The 26,095-nt window shown below is 40.9% G+C and overlaps 1 protein-coding gene across 1 annotated transcript in view; it reads right to left on the minus strand.

Annotated features, from left to right (window-relative positions):
- LOC103284875 (cytosolic beta-glucosidase) overlaps positions 1–26,095 on the minus strand; it is a 109,863-nt gene that overhangs the window by 47,644 nt on the left and 36,124 nt on the right. The window contains exons 2-4 of the mRNA XM_008140188.3: positions 25,400–25,627; positions 13,920–14,716; positions 13,065–13,188 (exon numbers count right to left, since the gene is read on the minus strand). Coding sequence (XP_008138410.2) covers positions 13,065–13,188; positions 13,920–14,716; positions 25,400–25,627 — 1,149 coding nt within the window. The remainder of the gene's footprint in view (positions 1–13,064; positions 13,189–13,919; positions 14,717–25,399; positions 25,628–26,095) is intronic.

Consider the following 26,095-nt stretch of genomic DNA (forward strand, 5'->3'; position numbering starts at 1 on the left):
GCCTCAGAAGCAAGATCACGGTGGGTACTCAATGAATATTAGGTGGTTGCCTATGCTTGCGAGTGACCCCCCAACATGGCGCAGGCATTCTCTCCACAGTGTCTCTGACAGATGGGCATCCGGCATCTGCTTCCACGCCATCTATTGACAGGTACCTAATGATCTCCTGAGGACATTCATTCCCTGACTCAGGCCCACTGATTGTTAGAAAGCTGTCTTCTGTTGAATTGAAACTTGCTTTCATGTAATGAGCCCCCACTGGCCTGAGTTCCGCCCTCTCCAACAACACTTGTGTCTTTCCACTTATTTTCAACCATAAAACATATTTGATTTGACTATTAATTAGGAAACAAAAAAACCCTGTTGATTTAAAATTATTGAAGAGTGGTTTTGAGTCTATTAAAGAAATGAATTCCACTTAATTCAGAAAGAAAAACATTATTTCATCAACTAAGGTGAGCCATTCCCCCTCCCATCATCTATTTGTTAGTCCAAACTCCTCAATGGTTGTGTGTGTGTGTGTGGATGCGTGCGCACGCACAGGTGCTCACACTTGTGCAGATTTTTTTCTTTATTGAGAAACTTAAGACTTTGCTACATCAAATAAAACCAATTTCTGAGAGGGGGTGAAAATTAAAACCCAAAATAGAAAAAAAAAAGTTAACACTTTCTGGGACACAGCAGAACCAGATAATGTATATATTTTTAAATTTATCTTTATTGTTGAAAATATCACAGTTTTCCTCCTTTTCTCCCATTCACCCCCTCCATCCCACTCCCACCACTTCCCCAGGCCTTTCTTTTAATTAAAAAATTCTAGGTGCTTCATACATGCTCAGCCTAGAGACAAGCTGCCCAGAGGTGGGCGCTGTTGCTGCTGCTGCCCCTTAGACAAGGAAAACCCCAACTCCTTAAGGTTTCCATCTGAAACATGTATGGCTTCCTGTTCACCTTCACTCACTAGCACCAATTAAAATTCTTCAAGGTTTAAATAAATGCCTTTTCTTCCTCCACCTATAATGGTTTCACTTATCTCTCAAGCAGCCAGTGATTCCTATAATGGGATTTCACAAACACGGGGGGGGGGGGGGGGGGGGGGGGGGGGGGAAAGTGGTTGAACTTTAGAATGGCACAAAATAATCTCAGGCCACGATACTGGTTCATTAGCTAATCTCATTCACACACAGGACACTGCTGTTGCTGAGGTGACCCTATTCAAAGAGACGGGTCTCCCTCCCCCTCCTCTGCTTGTAGCACTTCCAGATAAGCCTTAAGAATTACTTTCTATTCCAAAAGAAACTATTTTCATCTCTAGTACCAGGCTAATATTTTTATTGTATTGAAGAAAATGCTACATATACAGTAACTTGGGGTAAAAGGAGTCCTGATTGGAGTAAGCCCGGGGCTCAAAATTCAGAATAGAAAAACAGACTGCCCATGTATGCAGTCTCTACACAGAATTATGGTAAGTAGGTAATTATGAAAGTGCTACAACTTGATCCTTCCTTCTAATTCAGGATCTCGCTCAGAGACAAAAGTTTCATGCTCAAGTTAAATTTAAGGAAAGTTAAAATTACCGTACTGCCTAACTGAATTAAATTATGCATTTATGGCAAAGCTTGAAAATCATACTTAACTGTCTTAAAACTTGATAGATTGGGTGGTGCTTGCTTTGTTCGTGTTCTGAAAGGAGATTTCACTGCTCAAATGCTTTGGACTGAATTGTCCATTCAATTTCCTCTCTGAGATTTTATGCTCTCTACAGTAACTTTGTTAAACTTAAATCTGAGATGGCCCTTCTGACTCTGAACTCTAAGGAATAACTTTCTCAGGGGAAGTAAAGTGGACCCATTTTCAATATGAATGAATAGCAGAGGTAGAATCCAGATTGGGGATCAAAAAAAGGTCACCTGGTACCTGAATCAATATCAAGAGAAATAGTTCATTGAAGATCAAGGTCTAATTTTATGTCCAGATAAGAAAGGTATTTACATTTAAAATGAAGAAGCTAGATGGGAAGAATGAAGAAAGTAAAAATAAGACTGTTAATTATAATCTCTTATACTTAATTTTATAGTCTAATAAATTATGAAGAGTTCTAATAAAATGTTATTCTTTTTGAAATATTTTTTTGATTTCAGAGAGGAAGGGAGAGGGGGAGAGAGAAGTAGAAACATCAATGATGAGAGATAATTATTGATTGGTTGCCTCCTGCATGTCCTACACTGGGGATGGAGCCCACAATCCAGGCATGTGCCCCGACTGGGAATGGAACCATGACCTCCTAGTTCATAAGTTGATGCTCAACCACTGAGCCACACCATCCGGGAAAAAGTATGATTCTTGATATACATGCCTAGAAAAGATACTTAGAGGGCCACATAATTCTTAAAGTGGAAAAATTTCCCTAAGATAGCTAGTTCAACTCTTTTATTTTTCAAATAAATAAACTGAGGCACAGAGAAGTAAACTTTTTTTATATAAAGTTTTAAAATTTTAGCATATACTTAAACTACTATCACAACAAACCAAATTTTAACATCAAAAGGATAGAAGTAGCACCCATGCATAATCTCAATGCATGGAAATTGTTCTCATAATTGTAAAAGCAATCTACCATTTCTTTAAAAATTAAAAAAAGCAAAATGGTGGTATAAACATAATATTTCAATGAAATTCCCAGGAGTAATCCTGTTTTCCTGTTAATCTAGAGTAAATCTCCTAATCACTCCTTAAACATTTACTGAACAATTACTGAATGCTAAGTATATAGCTCAAAACTCCAAAATTTTATTCTAGTCAGAATTTTGTCTTTAAAATAGTGAATAAAACATTATAGACACTGTTCTACCTATGTGTGCCTATACCATTTAATGCCTTCCATTTCCTTCTAAAATGATTTTTCCCTTCCATTCAAGGATTATAATTGGTATTACCATTAATAATCAAAATACTTCTCAAGTTCTAGATATTTAATTGTCTTATTCAATAAGTACTTAATTGTGACAAGGCTACAGTTGTGCAAGAGGCCCATGAATTGGCTTTGACACCAGTTAATGTTTTTATTCAAAATGTTGCTGATTTTCTTCTACACAGTGTCACGATCATTATTGGAAAAATAATATAGGGTGTAATTAACCAGTAATTTACCCAATAATGAGTCTAGAAAAGCTTGAAGAAACAATATTTATATCCCTATAGAGTGACTGATCAGCATAAGTAAAGTTGAAGCAATAATCAGGTAAGATAAGAAGACCATAGAGAGGAAGGCTATAGAACTGGTGAAATTCATACTGTTTAGGGTTTGATTATCAACACTAGAAACCCAGAAACATATTTTAGTATACCCAAAACTAATCCTCACTGATGAATTTGCAAAATGATGATTTATAAAACATAATGTCAGTATAATCCTATATAATAAAAGCCTAGTTGGTGTCACGCCCTCGTGTGGCATCATCACAAGATGGCCACCACAAGATGGCCACCACAAGATGGTCCCCACAAGATGGCCGGCAGGGGCGGGCAATTGTGGGCGATCAGGCCAGCAGGGGAGGGCAGTTGGGGGCAATTGGGCCAGCAGGGGAGACCAGGCCAGCAGGAAAGGGCAGTTAGGGGTGACCAGGCTGGCAGGGGACAGCATTTAGGGGCAATCGGGCTGGCAGGGGAGGGCAGTTAGGGGTGGCCAGGCCAGCAGGGGAGGGCAGTTAGGGGCTGACCAGGCCTGCAGGGGAAGACAGTTAGGGGCAACCAGGCCGGCAGGGAAGGGCAGTTAGGCATCGATCAGGCTGGCAGGAAGAAGCAGTTAGGGGCAATCAGGCAGGCAGGCAGGCAAGCGGTTGGGAGCCAGCAGTCCTGGATTGTGAGAGGGATATCCCAGATTGGAGAGAGTGCAGGCTGGGCTGAGGGACACACACACACACACACACACACACACACACACACTGTGCACGAATTTCATGCACCGGGCCTCTAGTAATATATAACAGGGAATATACCTTTCCAAGCTTTGGAAAACTCAAGTTAAGTTTCCTGAGTAGAGAGACTAACACCTGCCCACCCATATCTCCCTATTCTTTCTATGATCCCACAGCTGTCCAATGGAATCCTTCTTAATACAGTTATCCAGGCAACCTCTGTTAATCACACTAAGATAAATTCTATTAGCCTTGTTCAAACCAATGCTTTCTTTTATTCTCAAGATAACTAAGGGGCCAAGTAATAAGCAGGTTATTTTGGAAATGAGGAATTAAGAGCTAATGTAGGCAGATGCTTGAGGACCACTTCATATGGGCCTTGGGAAAACCTGATAAGTTCACCTTCTCTCAATTCCAACAGCCCCCTTATCATCTAAATATTCCAGCTCGCTCCTGGAACAGGTTTAAAAACATCATTATATGTTCAAAGTCCTCTTTTCATTTTCTTTGAATATATACATAGATGTGGAATTGTTGGATGACATACTAGTCTTATTTTTAATTTTTTTGAGGAAATTTGATACTTTTTTTCCATAGTGGCTGAACCAGTTTACATTCCTACCAACAGTGCACAAAGATACCCTCTCTCCACATCCTTGCCAACACTTATCTTTTGTATTCTTGATGATAAGCAAGACATATATGCACTCCTATGTTTTACGTAGTATCATTCACAATAACCGATATATGGAAACAATCTAAGTGTTCATCAACAAATGAATGAATAAAGAAGTTGTGAGATATACATATACACACAATGGAATATTATTCTGCTTTGAGACAACATGATGGTCATTTAGGTCATTATGCTAAGAGAAGTAAGTCAGAGAACAACAAACACTGTATGATATCACTTATACATGGAGTCTGAAAAAAAAAAACAACACCAAACTCCTAGAAACAGAGTAGAATGGTGGTACCTGGAGGCATAGGTGGGACCTAGGGAGGATTAGGGATATGTCATCTAAGCATACAAACTGAGAACTAATAAATCAATAAGTACTGGAGAGCTAATGCACACCATGGTGATTACAGTCAACAATACTGTATTCTAAACCTCAAAGTTGCTAAGAGACTAGATCTTAATTGTTCCCACTATAGACAAGAAATGATAATTATGTAATGTGATAAATAGAGGTGCTTGCTAACAGTAGGGTAATAATTATATTGCAATATATAAATAAACATGCAAACCTTAAACTTATAAAATGTTACATGTAAATTATATTTAATTTAAAAAATCATTATCAAATTCTTCCTTTTTCCCTTTTTGACAAGATTCCATTGAGTCTATTCATATTGGAAAAGTAGCTTTCCTTCAGATGAATAATACTTCAATTATTTTACAGTCCTCTTTTAAGTTATAAAAATAAAATTGAGCTCTGTTTGCCACTCTGTCACACAAACAGTCCTGACAGATAGTCATTAAAAATGGAGGGTAAATTTTGAAGGATCTGAAAATTTTTAAAAGGTTTATAGTCACCGTGCAAAGGTTTATAGTCCCACTGGACTTGGGATGAAGGGGGACCTTAAGTAATGATCCCCTCAGAGAAGCCCAAAGGAATGTCCATCTGCAGGGGCACAGCTTACGTTTTAGAATGCTATGGAAAGAGAAGCTAAAGAATGGTTTCCAATCAGAAAGCACCAGGCAGATTCTCTGACATGTGCAAGAGCTGCTTCTTACATGGATAACTCCATGAAGCCTGTTTCCAGGAAACCAGGGCACCAGGCTCTAGGTCTCTAAGAGGGTGTGCCTGCTAAATGGTCTGTCCCTGATCATATTAATATGCGTCCCACCTGGATGAGCCTGGTGAAGCAGCTCAACAACAATGTGTGTGTGTGTGTGTGTGTGTGTGTGTGTGTGTGTGTGTGTGTGTGTGTTTCTGAGCTTATCCAAGTGCTGCACCAATCACCTGATTATAGTACACATCCTCTAAGACCCCTAAATTGATCATTCTGTCATAGCAGTTGAGAAATGTGCAGAAGCAAAACACATAGAATCTAAGAATTGTAGATGTTGAAAGAATAATCAGCACCAATTCCTTCCCTTTGCAACACCGGGGTCCAGATCATGTATTTTGGCCAGAGAGAAAAAAACTTTAAGGTATATAGCAAATATATCAAATATGAAAATAACATTTAACATTGGAAGGTGTTCAGAGCATACACATACATAAATTCTCTCATTGTATTTTCACAACTGACTTTGGGTTAGGCAGAAGAGCAATTAGCATTAGTTCCATTCAACAGGTGATGAAGTTGACCTTCAGACAGCAGTCATGATAACTTCTCCAAAGGCTCACCCCTAGAACACAAACTTAGCCCCTGGCTTCACTCTCCAAGCCCTGCAGATTTCCTGCTCCACCATGCTTCATTTGGGCAACGGAAGGCAAAGGTACATATGCCACTGAATGGAAGTACAGGAGAAGAAATCAGGAAGGTCATCTGGCATATCTGCTCCAGGTGAGCTCTCTAATCTCTGGCTGTCTGAGTTCCTGTGTGGTGTGAGTGTGTAGGTTTGTCAAAAACAAATATTTTGGAAAGTGTTTTCTCTATGACCTCAAATCCCACAATCTGTAAACTAGCACACACTAACAATTCTCGTGCACAGCCTTCGAATCTTATTCTTGCTTCTCTGTTCTGACATTGACTCCTCTTTGCTAGAGGCCACCCAGTCCAGCCAGGGGAAACAGTACAAAGTGGCTCCAACTTCCCCCTCCACGTACCCTAAGCTGCAAGCATCCATGAGCTATGAGATGAACTGCTTCACAGAGGCTAAGCTGACAAAGATGTACTTTGAGAAACAATAAAACAATAAGCATAGAATAGGCATCAATATTCAGGTACTTGGGTCTCTATTCTGAGCTTGCAATGGATTTTTAATTGGTTGATTTTTCTAAAAGGTCAATGCATTAACCTTTGAGATCCTCCCTTAATTCTCAGAATTCTTACATGCACATTTAGAAAAACACGGGTGTTTAACACATTTTGTCCAGTTAAATGGGCCTCTGTGATCTGAAATTGACATAGGCAGGTGGCTGCCAGGTCTGCGCTACGTTGGGAAATGGATGGATTTCTCCGTTACCCCTCTCCATGGGAAGGAGAAGCGGAAAGGGGAGGAGAACGCTGACAGACAACAGCAGGGCGAGTCTGTGCTCAGCATCTTGTCCTGGTGGTATACCCAAGATGCAAGATTTATAACCTTCTTGTTGCCATGCATCAGCTTCAACACTTCCAGTGAAGTCTTCAATAACTTTGATGACATCTTGCTGAGGGGTTTTGTCATTAAAAGCGAAAGCCGGTCATTAACAAACCTTCTCTGCAGTCATCTACCGCTGTGCTAAGTCAGGCGCGGATCCGACTGGAAAGTTGGGCTTGCTCACAAACTTTCCAGAAGGCTGCTTTCTTCCCCCCTATGTAGGCTATATTTCTTTAGGGAAAGAAAATACAGTTCCCAATCATTTAATCATTTATTTCTCATTATCCGTTGATTAACTTTTCTTGGATAGACACAACCAAATTCAACAAGCATGTGTAGAACACCTACCATCTGACAGAAATGATGCTCAGGACTGAACATATAATTATGAAAAAGACACAGCTCCTACTCCAAGAGGGTTATAGGGCACCTCCCAAAACACAAACAGAAACAACAACAAAACCTTAATCTTGCTAATGTGCCAGACTCTGTGTTTAGGCTTTATAAGCATCATCTTATTCCTTTTTTTTTTTTTTTTGCCACTCTTTAGTAGGTAAATGGCCTTCTTATATCCATTTTAAAGATTAGTTGGCTGAAGTGTTGTCTGGTAACGAATTTTGCCAAAATTATTGAGCTTGTAAGAGGCAAAACAAGTTCTAAACCCACATCTTGCCTGACTTGAAGAACCAAGTTCATGTACTCCAAACAACAGGACTGGGCCAGGCAGAAGGCAGAGACGGTGGCATGCCAAGGTGAGGAAAGATCGTGAACTAAGAGAAAAGCAGGCGCCTGGTGGGTCGGTGTGAGGCATAGGCTGAGCATAGGTTTGAATCCCCTTGGGGAGAATTCGGTCTTGCCAGAGTATTCCCCATTGGGAATAACCTTCACCCACTTCTTGCCTCACCATAATACTCAGATTAGCGAGGTACCCATTTGCATGCGCGTACCTATGAACTTACATCTGCTGCTTGCTCTAGCCCAGCAAGGATTGGTGTACATTAAGGACAGAATGAAGATTCCTATGATGTGAGAAAACTTAAACTCTCTAAGAACACTGCTTCCTGAACTTCCACAGAAATTCACGTCAGAGCCATCCAGCTACCCAGTTGCCTGACAGTTGTTTCTGCTGTCAATGATGTGATTTTCGCCTAATCTGGCGACCTCTCTGATGGAAATAATGAAGGAAGGGAGGTGTTTGCTCCTCTCTCCTCCACAGGATTCAACTGTCAATGTTACAACACTCATTCAGAGCTTCCCCAGAAAGAATGACAGAGAAACATGTCGACAGGAGGGAATATTCTGCTATAACTTTTAGAGACTTGGTGGTGGGGAGAGTAAAAAAAAAAAGTCTTAGAATGACATTTTTAAAATAACGAGGTGATAAATATATTCTTAAGAGTATACATTTTGTAAAAATAATTATTACCATTGGTAGAGGGCCTACAATGTGTCAGGCAATTGCTAGCGGGAGGTTCCACAATAGCTCATTAAATGAAGCCTTTACAACTACCACACCAGGGAAAGTGTTATCCCATTTTTATAGATGAACTAAGTAAGTTTGGGAGGGTGAACAATTTGCCTAATGCCTCTCATTGAATATTTAGCAGAGCTGGAATGCAAGCCTCGTTGTGTGTTATTTCAAGTTTTTGGTGTCTTCACTGTGTTGCTTTACTCTTATCTATATCTACACTAATTAAAACACAGCCTATTTAAAGGCATTTAAATAATGTAACAATTAAAAAGACATTAGCTGACTTCCTTTCCTCCTCTCCGTGAAATGACATTTTACTCTTTTCTTTTCCCAAAAGGAGACAGAAGCATTATCTTACTTTTTACTCCCCAATTAACTGCTGGGGATTTTACCTGAAGAGATCAGTAAGACCTCTAAGCGGATGCCATTGATCCAACTATAGTGTCGTTATGTGCCTGTCCATATGCGTGATGTTGAAGAGAAGGATTTGTTCATGGAAATCACAAAGCCATCATCCATCTGACTCCCTGGGTTCTGGTGGGTTCTCACCTGCAGCAATTCCCATGAATGTCTTCATTGGCCTGTTATTATTTTGAATTGCTGATGGTGTGCTTTTTACTAAGAAAGTACTCAGCAATCAAGATCATCAGTGCTACCTCCGAGGAATCTCTGGAATTCGATTAGTAAGCACAGCTCTACTCCTGTGATAGCAGGCAGGATAGGGGATGTCTGAGCTCTGTCCAAGGTCACAGGACCTGACAGCTCGTGTAGAGGCAGCATGAAGCACTCTCAAAGCATACACGTCAGCAAAGAGTGCCAAAGGTGAGCAAAACGTTCTGTGTGGTGGGACAACAAGCTCTCAGGGTCAGAAAGCAGACCTTATCAAACAAACACCTAAATAGTAGCAGTACTACTAATAATAATGCACACATCCTACCTTGTTCCAGCAAACATTACCTAGTAACTTTGTGATCTTGAGCAAATGACTTAGCCTCTTTGAAACTCAGTTTTCTCATCTGCAAAGTAGGAGCAGTGACCTCACATAACTTTTGAAAAGGAAATGAGATGGAGTCAATTAAGACTCATTTTGTTCCAAGTGATAGAAACCCAATCAGAATCAGGTGAAGCAGAAAGAGCACTTAATTAAAAGTAAAAGTAATGTATCGCAAGAACATGTACGCAGCTGGGTTGAGGAAACACTGGAACTAGAGGCCCAAGTGCCATCTGGAATGTCTCTTCATTTCCTGTGGCCACTTCCCCTGAGGCACCTGCAGCCCTTCTCATTGCTCATAGCTGAAGAGGCAGGACATGGCCACCAATGGCCTCCAATGTTACATCCCCCACCAAATCAAGCTAAAAAACAAGCAAACTGATTGGTCCAAGGGAAGAAATGGGATTGGCCCAGCTCATGTCATGTGCCTACATCTAGACCAATCAATTATCTGTTGGCAAGGAGCAGTATTTTATTCTACTTACACTAGTGACCCGGTGCACGAAATTCATGCATGGGGGGGGGGGTGTCCCTCAGCCTGGCCTGCACCCTCTCCAATCTGGGACCCCTCAGGGGATGTCTGACTGCTGGTTAAGGCCCAATCCCACAAACCGGCAGTTGGACATCACTCTCGCAATCCAGGACTGCTGGCTCCTAACCACTCACCTGCCTTCCTGCCTGATTGCCCCTAACCACTCTGCCTGCCGGCCTGCTCACCCGCAACTGCCCCTGCCAGCCTGCTTGCCCCCAACTGCCTCCCCTGCCAGCCTGCTCGCCCACATCTGCCCCCCCTGCTGGCCTGATCACCCCCAACGCCCCCCCTACTGGCCTGATCACCCACAACTGCCATCCCATCCTGGCCTGATCACCCACAACTGCCCTTCCCTCTTGGCCCCTAACCGCCTCTACCTCGGCCCCACCACCATGGCTTTGTCCAGAAGAACATCTGGAAGGTCTCCTGGAAGGTCTCCCAGTCTAATTAGCATATTACCCTTTTATTAGTATAGATAGAGGCCTGGTGCACAGGTGGGGACCAGCTGGTTTGCCCTGAAGGGTGTCCCGGATCAGGGTGGGGGTTCCCTTGGGGGGCGGAGCGGCCTGGGCAAGGGGCCTGTGGTGGTTTGCAGGCTGGCCATGCCCCCGTTGGGGTGGGGGTCCCCACTGGGGATGGTGCTGGCCTGGGTGAGGGGCTGGGACAGTTTTCAGGCCAGCCACACCCCCATAGGGTGAGAGTCCCCACTGGGGTGCCTGGCCAGCCTGGGTGAGGGGCTGATGGCTGTTTGCAGGCTGGCCACACACCCCCCGCAGGGACCCTCACCCCATGGGGGCGTGGCCAGCCTGGGTGAGGGGCTGAGGGCCATTTGCAGGCCCCTCCCTCGTAGGCTGGCCTGGGTGACCCAAGCCTCCCGTGTGCTTCAGATGGCTCTGTGGCCACTGCCATCTTTGTCCCGCTAATTTGCATATTCCCTCCTGATTGGCTGTGGGCATCATGAAGTGACGGTCAATTACCATATTTCTCTCTTATTAGTATAGATGGCTCTCCCTATGGGTAAGCCTGAGGATGGGGAAGGTGGGTATTTCATAGAAGAAATAGGATTAGTTAGAAGAAAATAGAGTTTCATGACAGATGAAATAATTGGTGTCCACTGTAACAATATATGAAAAATAGCTATTACTACACCCAACCCAAATATATACACATATCTATGAGTTTATTGTCAATATGTAGAATTCTGCACTTTATGAAAGTGATATTTTTAAAAAGCCAAATGAATACAGTATTATGTGTTAATTATGATGAATATAGATCATCTAATGTTAAAAATCAGAGGAGAACATAGATGCTCTGAACAATCAATGTTTTAAGTGCACAGTACTTTGTCCATCAATTTAAACAAAATATAAAATCAACAAGTTGAAAGCAGGAGTTTGTTCCCTAACCCTATTCCATTCTCCTGTCCTTCAGAAACCCAACTCACATTTTCCACCCTTGCTTTCAATTTTCAGTTATTTTTGGTCTTCAGTTGTTTTAATTTCGGGGGTCCATCACTGAGATTTTATCACTAAAGATCTCAGGGACTGTGTAAAGTACCCAAAACTATTTTAAAGACCAATCGAAAGACCTTACATGGTTAGCACTAAACATGTAAGCTGGAGATGAAAACCGCCAATTCCTGTTTTTCCCTCTTTCCCAAAAACACAGAGAACAATTTTGGATAAGTCATTTGTGGCCCCTGCATCACCCATAAATCTGCCTGGTAGTAACTAGCCTACTTGCCTCTCAGGATGAAGCTGGGATCATCAATGTATTAGATATAAATGGGCCCATTTACAGGGAAAAGTGGGAAGAAAAAAAAAAGATAGATTCCCCTTTCTGATGAGAATGTGAATTCCCACCTAGAGGAAGAATATGTTTTCTGTGTAAGACAAATAGATTAGATTGCTTGGGTTAAATTGTAGGAATCCAATTGCACTCTGCCAATAAAGTCCAGGCCTGAGTGAGGGATCAAGTCAACATATTTTAGGTTTTAGAAAGAAAGCAGTTTGTGTTACTTTCCAGAATTCCTCTGGCTTCTTCCAGTATATTACTAATTAATTTTTGAAAGAATCATTTCAGGACTTTTCAAATAAAATGATGAGAGAGAAGTAATGCCTAACATGCTAAAAAAAAAAAAAGATATTGAAAGTCTCCTCTTGCATTGGATTTTGTTGCTATGATACGATTCCTTATAGGGAAGAGAAATTAAATTTATAAAGCAAAAGTGTTCCAAATGGTAGCTAAAAGGGGGTGGGGTCACAGTTTTAGAAATGTTTGTTATCAGTTAAAGATTACTACTTCACATTTGTTTTCAAATATGAAAAGAATTCCATGAGGGAAAGAAGTTACCAGAATAATAATATTGTCTAGAAACAAATTTCACAAAATCTATAGGACAAAAAATAAGTTCCTAACTGGGCTACTTGGTTATAGCTTAAATGAAACATGTTGGTTAAAGTCTCATGCTACTTTAAAATGTATTACACAAATGCTTAATTATTTTTCCTTTAAAAATTCTATCAGTTCATTTCTTGGTAGGTAGGATATTAAAATATGCAAATAAGCATGCTCTAGTTGGTCAATGCTAATCTTTTTGTAATAACTAATGTTCTCTTCCAACTGCCACCACTCCTCCTATTCATGTCACCTTCACCCAGGAGTCACAAAATGCTGAAGACAGCCGCTTTTTACTTGATTAAATTTTAGGAGGTTGAAGCTAGGCCAAAATCCTCACCCTACTCTTTCCTAAATACTTTCTCTCCTCTCTCTTAATTACACGGCTTTCCACTGATTTACATGAATTTCAGCTTTCAACATCATTGGTCTTTGCTGAATGCAAATAGGCACATAAGTTTGCACAATTGATCTTTCATCATTTCAAATGGTACCTTTGAACAGTTCCTGAAATGTCTGTCTGAAATACTCCCAGCGTTGAGTGTCATCAAGAGATGTGAGGTCACCCTGGGGAAACCCATTCTCGGTGATGTAAATTACAGGGTTATTATACGTATCCTGAAACAAGAGAGCAGAAGTTTTATTCCAAACAGATGTAGAAAAAAATGGCTCATAAAGTCAGGTGCATTATCCTCTATCTTCTCCAAGCTCCAGCCCCAAACTAGTTTTCAGCAAATTGCACTGACCCTATTAACTTAATTTTCCACGCACTGATCTTTTATGACTAACAATGGGAAAGCAAAACTGTGCAAATGTGCATGAAGACAGTCAAATGACTCCTGTTATAATGGGAAGACAGAAATATCTTTCTGCCATCAGCATCTGCTGACTGTCACTGCTCCTTAACCCTTTGGTCCCACCAACAGCTACACTCTCTATCCCCGCTACACGGGGAAGGGGCCCAGAAAACTGATAACTTGACATTTTAATTTCAGCTACCTGGATGCCATCCAGCAAAACAGAGACCCAAAAAGGATCCAGCTATTTCAACCCTTAGAATGCCTTTTAATAATTACAGCCAGGACACCAGCCTGAAAACAATAGCCAAGCAATTCCTGTGGCCACGGACGACTTAGCAGAGAGTCCTAACTTTGACAATGATTTTGAAGCCCTTTATCTGCTAGTTACCCCTCACCAATTTATTTCTTAATCTTCTTTTTCCAGGCCAACAATGTATATGCTATTGCCTACAATCATTCTTTTTCAGGTTCGTATACACATATACATAGGCCTGACTTCCCATTTTCACATATTTGGGTATTCATGGACACAAACATATATGCATTTACCTTAATGTATTTCAGTAGTTTTCGTATTCCCCATGGCACCACATAGACCCAATCCACATGTATCCAAGCTGGGTCTGGAAAAATGTCCATCTCCACATCCTGGAGAACACCCCGTTCTCCTTTATCGTTCTCCCGGTACTTGACTAGGCGACTTGAATAATATTGCACAGCAAAAAAATCAGCTGTGCCTTTGATCATCCTCTTCTCTTCTTCTGTAAATTCTGGGAGCCTTGATGATGGATAGCCTTGCCTTTTACTCACGGAGGCGATCTGGGATTTGACAACTTCTGGATAATCACCATCAATAAAAATGGGTTTAGCAAAGAAATCCAAGTGGAAAGCCAAGGCTCTTTTAGCAGCTTCCAGGTCAGACACTGAGTTGGGATCTGCGGGTTCCACCCAGCCACAGAACAATGCTAGGGACACCATACCCTTCTGCTCCTTTCGGAATAAGGAATCATAGCTGTGCCAGGCTCTGGCGTGGGCCTTAATCAAATTATGAGCTGCCTGATAGCCTCCAGTTCCCAGGTGAGGTACACCAGGAGGAAATGCACCCAAATCATATGCCAGCAGGGCAAACAAATTAGGCTCATTTATGGTGATCCACTGTTTGACTCGATCCCCAAACATCTTGAAGCAAAACCGGGCATATTCATCAAAAGATTCAATGATTGTGTCTGACAACCAACCTCCCTGGTCTTCTAATGCCTGCGGCAAATCAAAGTGGTAAAGAGTCACTATGGGCGTAATCCGATTTGCTAACAAATCATCAATCATCTTGTTGTAATAGTCAATTCCTAGGAAAAAAAGAAGATATATAAGAAGAAAATTTATTTTTAGTATGTTGGCAATAACTTTTAAAAGAGAGATGATTGGGAATAATTTTCTAAATAATGTTTTGTTCAAAATAAGGTTTATTGCTTCCTACATATAATCAATTAAAGGCTGAGAGAAATCAGGAAGAATTCCAAGGAAGACTGGCCTAGCCGATCAGGGAGTGGGGGAGTGATGAGGTGACATGATTGTGGAAGATGTGTGTTCTGAATGGGATACATTTGGTCAAGTTGTTATCACATAATTTTGTATTATTGCTACAGACTTAAGTTGTTTATTTTTTATATGCAAGATTTGCCTTTTAACTGCACTAGGATACAAACCCCCTGATAGCAAAAACTTTGTCTGTTTTACCTCTGGATTCCCCAAATCCTGGCATAATACTGGAAATTTGGTAGATATACTCAATAAATATTTGAGTGAATGAGTAAATCTCAATAGTAATCAATATAAAGTAAAATAATTGAACCAGATAACTGACTTAGTTCTTCTCCAGAACCATTAGTCTCAAAAGTCTAAGAAGAAAAGCGCACTGTGCATGAACAAGGGCTCAGCACCTGTTCCAGAATATGGGGTACAGGGCAGTTAGGACCTTAAGGAATACTAAGTTGGGGTGTCTGCTCTAAAATTCTGACATATTCTTGGGAATACACACCACCCCTGGCTCTGGCTCTCTGCTGACTCTCCAGTGTGGTATGTGATGAAAGTGAGCTTGCAGGATTGTGGCAGAGCTCAGAGGTGTTATTAAGTCAGAGATACTCAGAAACCAATGCCAAGATGATGTCAGATCCAAACTGATGATGACTCTTAACTTGAAAAGACTATATGATGAGAGGCTGATGATAGTACTTTGTGTGATTTTAGTATAAGAGTATGGAGGTAGCCTACACTGAGCAGAGATAAGCTATCTTTGCTTTGGAAAGGTTGTTTCCTGGCCAATAATTATAATTTCATATTAGAATTGTGTTATACCTAGAAAAAGGGTCCCTTTCCCTTTCCTTTAACACAGTATCCTCCAATTTTTTTTAAAAAAAAAGGTAATAAGATAGACATTTGTATGTATTTCCTTCAGTCAATCATTAATTTACTAGAGGCCCAGTGCATGATTGAATCATGCACGTGTAGGGTCCCCTACACGCTTTCGCTTTTCGCGGTGGAGCTGGGTGCCTGTCAGCTGGTGCACCAGGCCTTTCAAAAGCCTCTGGCTTGTGGAGGCTTCTGAAAGGCCTGGTGCCGGAGCAGACAAGCACCCAGCTCCCCCATTTTTGGTGGTCCACGGCCGCTGAGGGGGGCTACCCTGCTGTTGAGAGGCGCAGGGGGCGGGACTCCCGCCAACTGCGCCTCTCAACAGCCGCTGAGGGGGGCTGCCGAGGACACCTGGCTACCCTGCCGTTGAGAGGCGCAGCTGGGTGTACGCGGCAGGGCCCCTCAGCGGCCGCGGATCTGGCCGTTGAGAGGCAGAGGGGGTGGGAGTCCCGCCCCCTGCGCCTCTCAACAGCAGGGTAGCCCCCCTCAGTGGCAGCGGATTTGTGCCTCTCAATGGCCGGATAGGCCATCCCGAGTCCCACCCCCCAGCCTCCCGCCGCCCAATCGTGGGCGTAGTGGAGTGATGGTAATTTACATGTTACTCTATTATTAGATAGGATGCATTTCTTAAATGCACATTTACAAAGAAGCTACTCTACACCAGACTTAAACACAGATGTAAGATGAAACACTGCCCTTGTCCTCAGGGAGCTTACAATTTAGTAGGGACTCTAGATAAATTCATAAACAATTACAATACAGTATTACCAGTTAAAGATGAAGTACAGAATGCTATTTAAGCTGGTGATAAAGAATACCCATCACAAACTGAGAGCATTTGAAACTTTATTCTAAAAGCAATGTAGTGTAACAGTTTCAAAAGGGAACCATGATGCCTAAATTCTATGTCAATTCCTGCACTATATCAGTGACCTTGGCAAGTGACTTCATCTTTCTGAACTATCCTTCCCTTTCCGTAAGATGTGAACAATAATAGAAACCCAGTTCAATAATTGTTATGTGAGCTTAAAGAGTTGAAAACGTGAACATGCTTAGCACTGTTGTTGGCATAAGATAAAGGCTTAGTATAGGTTAGCTATCATTCTAATTATTATTATTATTATTATTATTGTCATTAGTGACATCTAAGCTGATACTCAAAGGACAAATTGAAGTTACCCAGAAGGCAAAAAGAAAAGAGTGATCCAGGAAGAGAAAAGGAGAAAGCAAATGTCAAAAGAACCAAAAAGGTATGGAAATAACACACACACACACACACACACACACACACACACACACACGAGCAACAACAACAAACCCAAATGTGAACAGAGCTTGCTATAGCGAGGGAGTCAGACATCAGCACTTGCATTTGGCAGAGACTCGAAGGCTGTCAGGGAAGAGGGAAAGTTTTACAGTGATAAAGGGGGGACCTTTATGTACATGCAGATTAGAGGTTGTTGGCACAGGGCAGAAGTGGGGCATCTTAAACACTTGGTTTGGGGAACATATGTGGCTGTCTCTGCTTGATTCTGAGTTGGAAACAGGAGTCAGGGGAGACTAAAAACAGAGAAGCTGGCAGTTGTTGACCAAGTTCTGACTTTTCCGGGGTGACTGCTGCAGAGTCTCCAGTTTGCCTTCCCGGGCTTTGTAGTGGACCTGAGTTTCATTCTCAAATATGGCCTGGCCATTGTCATTTGCATATTTATTCTCTTAGAAGCATATGAGGAGAGCATATAGCTCAGCAGAGGAGGTATCAGAATGGTGAAAGGTAAGCAAAAGCCAAATTATGCGAGGTCATGTGCTGTCTGCCTGTTAATAAAAGTGGATATTTTAAACAATGGCTCACTTATCTTCCAAACTGGAACATAATGTGAATCATGTATAGCAACTTCATACCTGGAAGACCCACTTGAATGCCATTACTCACTCTGTAGTCAGAATAAGCCCCGCTCCCCACCCCAAGTTGTCCATGGAACATGTGAATGGGTTACTTTACTAGTACATAGCAAAAGGGACTTGGCAGATGTGACTAAGGTTAAGAATCTTGAGATGGAATGATTTCTCTAGCTTGTTCAAGTAGGCCCAATATAACCACAGGAGTCCTGGATGGCAGAAGAGTGGGTCAGAAAGATGTAACAGAAAAGCTGACAGCATGAGATGGGCTCCACCCATTATTGCTGACTTCGAAGATGGAGAAAGGGAGCCATGAACCAAGAAATGTAGGTGGAGCCTGGAAGCTGATAATGGTGCTCAGGTGACAACCATCAAGGAAATGAAGACTTAAGCCCTACAGCCACAAGAAACTGAATTCTCCTGTCAACTTGAAAAAGTCAAGAACAAGACTGGATCCTTCAGAAAAACAAACAAACAAAAAACAATAAGAAAAAAACATAGCCCTGTATGCAGCTTGGCCAGACCTGTCAGAATTCTGATTGACAGGATTCTAAGGTAATACATGTGTGTTGTACACAGCTAAGTTTGTGGTAGTTTGTTACAGCATCAATAAAACTAATACACTCACCAAAATTTATAAAATTTTTATTTTCTCTCTCAATGAAAGTGCATTCCGTCATCCTATCTCTTGACCTCTGTAAACCCACACATCCTCATTTGTAAAATGGGATCTTCAAAGATGGTATAATGGAATCATCTTGGAACTGGTTGTGTTAAGGTTCACAGAGCCACTTCCTTCCATTGTCTTTGCATATAAAGATATCAACTTTTATTTATTGCATTCATACTTAAGTCCAAGAGGTGGGTATTTTTATCCTTAATGAACATAACAGAAAACTGAGATTCTGAGAGAGTGAGAACTGGACTTAAAGTGCCCATGTTGTCAAATGGCACAGCCAACATTTAAACCCATTTGTCTCACTGCAAAGACATTTCCACAGCGACATTCCATTTCTCCCATTTACTAATGTTTCAGAACCAGAAATGTAGGGATTCTGTTTTTCTAGCCTTACCAATCACCTACTTTGGTGATTTGACTCAGATATTGTTTATCTTTTTTGGAGGAATCAATGATTTATCTCCTGTAAGCATCATTAGATATGGCACAGTCATTAATGATAGCAATCAATGTAATTAAAACAACATGATAATTCTCAGTTGAACAAAGATTAAAAATATACTTAAATTTTTTTTCTCACACATCAGCATGGCTGAGTAACAAAGGACTTCATAATTAATCCTTATCCTAGAATGGAGCATTTTATTTCTGGTCTGTTACGGTTTATTTGGTGTTGCAATGAAACTTTCCTGTGATGCTGTGGAGGGAGGTTTTTAAGATTAGAGCTCCGGAGTCAGACAATTCAGTCAAAGGGTCATGGACAAAGCATCTGGCCTCTCGACACCCAAGTTTCTTCATCTGTAAAGAGGAATAGTAAGAGTGCCACCTCGTGCGTGTAGTGAGTATCAAAATAGGAAAAACCATCAAAGTGTTTTTTAGTTTTACCAGACGGATACAATTCTCTGAATAAATGCATATTATAAATGATCATCGGTTACCAATCTAAGGATCTTGAAACCTTAGCTGTCACTTGGACCCTGCTCTGCATCTGGATATTAGAAAAGGATCGGTTATTTTAATTATTGACACTTACATGGTCTTCTTATATTGTTACTACCATCTTCTCTGTCTTAATTAAGACTATTTATTTTTATTTGACCAATGGAAATATGAAGCATATTTGAGTTAAAGAGCTTTTGGATATAAGAAAAATGCAACCCACTCAGATTAAATCAAATATAAAGGTGGCAGTAGGGGCTGGTGACTGGTTGGTATTGGGACGCAGTGAGCATTCTTTGAAATGATCAAGAGATATCATCTAACAAATAATAGAAAATTATTGCAAATGGAACTCAAAGTTGGGAACTGAAAAATATCTTTGTGTCAGGAAATTCTGGTCTCTCTCATGCCAGCTTTTCTGGATACACCGACTATGTGGCTGGCTTTCTCACAGAGCCAGTTTTCTTTATGCACCCAATTTGCCGTGTTTCAAAATGGCCATCTCATCTTCCAAGGCCCACCACCAACCAACTCAGCCTCTCAGCTCTCAATTCCAAACATCCCTGAGAAAAAAGAAACCAACAGGTCAAGATGGCCTTCTTCAATGAGGTTACACAAATCCAATGTCACAAAGAACTCTTTCCCTCATCCAGTCAGCTGTGGCCAGGAGTAGAGCAGGATTATGTAGAACAAAGAAATTGGGAAAATTCCCTGAGGAAAATGTGTGGCTGAAATTTGCAAAAAAAATGATGTCTCAGTATAAAACATAATTGAACTGGAATCCTCCTAGGCAAACTATAAATGTATTAGTGCAGAATTAATTTTGATAGAGTGGCTACACGTGTCAAACATATAATTCTCTAAGTTCACTCCTCTCCAGACTCACACAACCAATTTTTTCATTGCCATAGGTTCCCTTGGCACATTGCCTGTATTAGTCACCAACTGCTGCTGTAACAAATCACCGTAAACCCAGCAGTAGCCTAAAACCATGTTCGGCAAACTGCGGCTTGCAAGCCACATGCGGCTCTTTGGCCCCTTGAGTGTGGCTCTTCCACAAAATACCATGGCCTGGGCGAGTCTATTTTGAAGAAGTGGCGTTAGAAGAAGTTTAAGTTTAAAAAATTTGGCTCTCAAAAGAAATTTCAATCGTTGTACTGTTGATATTTAGCTCTGTTGACTAATGAGTTTGCCAACCACTGGCCTAAAACAACACAAATGTTTTATCTTACAGTCCTGGCATCAGACATCCAAAATGGTTCTCTCTGAGCTAAAATGAAGATATCAGCAGGGCTGCATCTGTTCTAGAGGCTTTCGAGGAGAATTAATTTCCTTGCCTGTCCAGGCTTCTAGAGGCTGCCATCATTCCTTGGCTCATGGCCCCTTCCTCCATCTTCAAAGCCAGAACAGTAACATCTTCTCTCCTTTCTGAGCTCTGCTTCAGTCCTTGTATCTTCTCTCTTCCTGATCTTCTTGCCTCCCTCTTGTAAGGATGTATGTGATTACATTGGAAGCACCCAGGTAATTCAGGATGATTTCCCCAGCAAGAGACCCTTACCTTAATCATGTCTATAAAGTCCCTTATACCAGGTAAAAGAATATATTCACAGTTTCTAAGAATTAGGAGGTGGACAATTTTGGGGAGTGGAGCTGCCACATTGCTCAATATAAAGTAAGAAATCAATAAAATTTCTCGTGTTAATTTATTTAGTTAACATCCTTGCTAAGTGTGCTCATATTTCAAACCTTAAAATGAATAAGAAATTCTACATAAGCATTCCTTTTTCTTTTATTTCTAATACTTGAGTCCCTTACTAATCACCAGAAACTCATACTTGTGGCAGATATGAAAATGCACTTGAACAGTTGAGAAATACAGAAATATGTGGTTTCAGTTACCAGCTCAATCTCTTCTTATTAAACCTTGAATACTTGACATTTGAAAGAGAAAGACTGTGTAACAATTCCATTTTGTAAAATATTCTTCCAATTTAGCAACACAGGATTTTATAAGCTTCCAAATGTCTTCTAATCAAGCTTTAAAATAGGGAGTCAAGCGCGCACACACACACACACACACACATAGGGGGGTTCTTGGAAAGAACAGTGACAAGGGATTTCCAATTCTTTTCATGCTCCTTGAGAAAATATTTAAACAGAAAAAAAACAAATTATGGCCTTTCTGAGTTAAAATGGTTCCAATTGCTTCAACAGATCACCGCACAAGAGTGAGCAGCTGCTTATTGAAATTCTGCCTCGTGGAAGGACCTACAGTGCCCTCTTGTTCATGGAGAAGTCTGTGATATTAATCAGCTATGGTCTTACAAAAGCTGGACAAACACAAGAAGCTCAGTGCTGGGAATACGTGATGCTCACATGAGATTTGCATGTGTGACTTCCCCTCGTTGTTCAGGTGGCCCTAGTCCCACCACCACCCCCCTCCAGCTGCCCCTGGACTACTGGTTTACAGTGTTTTCCTTTAACTTCTGTCCACCTGAAGTTGGTATCAAGTAGCTTGATATATTGCCATGAGTACATGTTCACCATCCTTTATTTGAAAATCTTGGGGGCCAATGTGTTCAAAATTTTTGGATTGTAGAAAGGAAATACCATATATTAAGTTTAACACCTCTTTGTGGTGTCTGAGTCAGTATCCCTTAATATTTCTGCAGTAAAATATATAAATATCCTCATCAAGCAGAAGAAAACTGAGATGATAAAAATCTTTCATATCCATTTAGGTCAGCTTTTGCTGCCAAATTAGTTTTAGAACTAAACTCACTAAAAAGGATTCATTATTCAGACTTGGATTTTAGAATTTCAGATAAGGAATTATGGACTTATAGTATAAGCTGATGGGTTATGTTTTCATTCTGTTTTTAAGTTTTCTTTTTTTGTTTTGTTTTTTTTTAACCAACCAAATGGAAGCTCAGTGAAAACTCCAAACTCCTAGAATCATGGATTAGAATAGTGGACAGCGCTGTAGTGATGGAGTGTGTTCTACTTCATTTTACCAACAAGGCAACTGTAACACAAATAATAGAAGTCATTCAGTGAGGTTGTAAATGGGTTGAGAAAAGATACTAGGTTTTTGACATCAGATAGGGTTGAATCAGCCCTAATGAAACCTGTCATTTTAGCAGATTTATGCTCAGACTTACACCCAGGTTGCCATGATACCCTCTGGTTAGAGAATCCCCTTACTCATAGGACTATTAGGAGCATTCAATCAACAAAAGAAGGTATAAAATATGCACAGTGAGTTGCTCATAGTACATCTCACTAAAAGCAACCTTTCCTGCCCTGAGAGTGATTTTTATTATTGTTATTGACCTAATTTGATTAAAGCCAGTAAGATTACTGAATTCCTCCCGGCAAGGCACTGGACCAGGTCACAGGGATGAACAAGACAGAGTTATCTCCCATTATACCATAAGCAATTTGAAGGATTGTCATATCTTTGTTATGAGTACCAAGCACAACTGACACACAGACAATTAATACATGATTGTTGAATTCAACTCATGCGTTCACAGTCTAACAGGAGATATGATAACACTAAGAGAAAAAGAAGAATGTGAGAAATACCCAGAGAGTTTTACAAAGTGCTATGAAAATAGAAAACAGGATTTCTTCTGTCTAGGAATAGGGGAAGATTTTTAAAAAGAGGAAACATTTGTGTTAGGCCTTAATAGGAGGGTAGACATTCAGGGGGTATAATTGGGAGTTAAGGAAATACCATTTCAGGCAAAAGGAAGAACTTAAGAAAATTCTGACAAAGGTGGAAAATTATGTAGTATATTGAACAAGTTGTGGGGTGCATGCTCAGGGAATCCATGGGCCATACACATGGGGTAATTGCAGCTTGTCAAGAGTCAGGGATGAGTTAAGACTAAGTCAAATAAAACCCAGACTGATATGTGAAGGAATGCAGACTGTACATTGAGGCTTAGGGTGACTAAAAATATGTTTAGGTTGCTTTGTTTTTAGCAGGGATGATGTAAACCAAATGGGCCAAGCTTTAGGAAAACTGTTGTGGTAGCATTTTGTATAAAACATTAAAAAACAAAGAAAATGAAGGTAGATAGACTTGTCAAGGGTATATTAAAAAGTCCTTCATGAGAATGATAAACACCTGAACTAGGGCAGGGGCAGAGAAGATGGCTAGGAGGGGAGAAGTCAAAGAGACATAAGTAGCATGGGTCACATTTGACAACCAACCAGATGTAGGAGTCATTTAAGATGGGCAATTGCAGGCACCTGAGGGAAGGACCTGCTTGCCTCAGCATACTTCCAGCCTAGAGCCTTCACTGATAGTAAGGGGTTCTGTGTGAGCAAGTGATCTGATTCCTTACATCAGTGGTTCTCAACCTTTCTAATGCCGCGACCCTTTAATACAGTTCCTCATGTTGTGGTGACTCCCAACCATAAAATTATTTTCGTTGCTACTTCATAACTGTTATTTTGCTAATGTTATGAATCATAATGTAAATATCTGTGTTTTCCGATGGTCTTAGGCGACCCTGCTAGTGGTTCTCAACCTGTGGGTCGCGACCTGAGAACCGCTGCTGTAGAGCCTAAGACCATCGGAAAACACAGATATTTACATTATGATTCATTAACAGTAGCAAAATTACAGTTATGAAGTAGCAACGAAAATAATTTTATGGTTGGGGGGTCACCACAACATCTGATAACAATTTCTAGATAGCTTTGTGCACTTGCCATGCTCATTTTATGTCAGGTGGGATCTTTACCTTGTGACATGGAACCACAACTCATAGGCTCACATGTCACCTACGGCCTTAGAGTAGCCTCTACTCAATGGGAAAAACATAAGATTAGCAGGTTCATTGCTTGATTCTAAAGAAATTAGCCCCATGACTAACTGCTGTTGGTTGAATGTCTCTCTTGACATCACTAGTAAGGTCTGCTTACCTCCTTCAACACAACAGGGCTGGCAAATGATGACCTGGGGGCCAAATTTGGCCTGCCACCTATTCTTGTCAATAAAGTTGTATCGCAACACAGTCATGCGCAATCATTACATGTTGTCTACGGCTGTTTTCCCACCGCAGTGGCAGAATCGAGCAACTGGGGCTGAAGCATTTAGGCTAGGGGCCTAAAATATTTACTAGATGGTTCTTTACATGAAAGTTTGTGACCCCTGCACTACAACATAATGGCCTCGTAATAAAGAACCTTTATTGCTACTTTGTCTTAGAAAAGATTTTACACTATTCCTAGTGTTGGAGGGAAGTGAGGCAAGGGAGGTGTGTTGAAGGAGGTAAGCAGACCTTAGATTTAATTTCCAGACCCACCATTTGCAAAATATCTGGATTTGGATGTGTACCTCTGTAAAATGTGATAATTTTACCTTTCAGAAAAATGTATGATAAATGCCTCATAAATAACAGTCTTTCAAATAGGGCATCATCCTTTGAATTACAAGGCATAATACAAATAATAGCTAACACTTATTGAGTGATTCAATGATATACCAGCAAGTGTAAGGACTATTTTATTGAATCTTCCAACAACTCTTTGAAGTAGGAACAACTATAATATCCCTTTCTACTTGTAGGAAAACTGAGGCACCAAGAGATGCTTATATAGATAGGAAGTGATGTAGCTAGCACTTAACCCTGGTACGTGGATTCCAGATGCCTTGGTACTAACCTCTGTGCTAGTTCTTAGCTCCATGAATTCAGCTCCTATAAAATGCTCAGAATCACCTCGAGTTTCCAGGGCTTTTCCTAACTCTTCCCCGTGCAACACAACTGAAAACAATGTATACACAACTCCTGAAAATTCACCTTCAGGTTAACACTCCAGTAAGACCTTATGTAGTTAAAACACTTATTCCAACCCTCTTCCTGCCCATCTATTCCTTACCCCCTCCCAACAAAGATCTGCAGTTAAGGGAATCCAGGATATTATTGAGAAAGCTAATGCAAGCCCATTTCAAAAAATGTATCCCATAATCACTCCCAAAACTTGCAATTTCCAAGCTACACGGCAGAATAGCATACTGGATTAATTATGCCAGGCTGCAGCAATAACCTTGAATTAAAGCTGCAACCTTCTATTTTTAAGAAACACTTGCCTTTCTGGTTGATGAAACCTGTCGTCCCATCAGGTAACAGACGTGACCAGGAAAGAGAGAAGCGGTAATGAGTCAATCCAAGCTGTTTGATACATTTCAAATCTTCCTCCCACAGAGTATAGCTGCCACAAGCTACATCGCCAGTCTGGTTCTTGAAAACTCTCTCTCCTCCCTGATGGGTGAATGTGTCCCAGACACTAGGGCCTTTTCCATCTGCATCCCAGCCTCCTGAGAAAAAGAAAATGAAACACTTACACTCTTGACATCCACGGGCATATGTGGAATGTAAATATTTGTCGCCAAAAGAACATACCTCATTAACTCAATGTACCATATTTATAACTTTAAAACATGCTTTTACAATAACGTGCACGAGCCGGTTATGTGTTCTGCTGTCCTTGATCCCTGAAGCTGACTGGTGGCAAATGAAAAATTATTGCATAGTGCTGCCACATAGCAGGATTTCATGGTTCATTATCTGAAGATCTCCTGGCTGGTCAAATCAGGCAGGCGCTCGCTCAAAATGTCTGGGTTGAAAACATCTCCTTATGAACATTTCCCTTGGCCATGACTGACACGCTCTGTCCTTGATGTCCATGACCAAGTCCCAAGATCTTATCTTTGGTCCTCTACACTTGAAGCCTATTCTCCTGTTATTTAACAATGGAGCTTGTGACAACCCAGCCAGTGATTTGT

The sequence above is a fragment of the Eptesicus fuscus genome, chromosome 2, assembly GCF_027574615.1.
Source record: "Eptesicus fuscus isolate TK198812 chromosome 2, DD_ASM_mEF_20220401, whole genome shotgun sequence".
Lineage (NCBI taxonomy): Eukaryota > Metazoa > Chordata > Mammalia > Chiroptera > Vespertilionidae > Eptesicus > Eptesicus fuscus.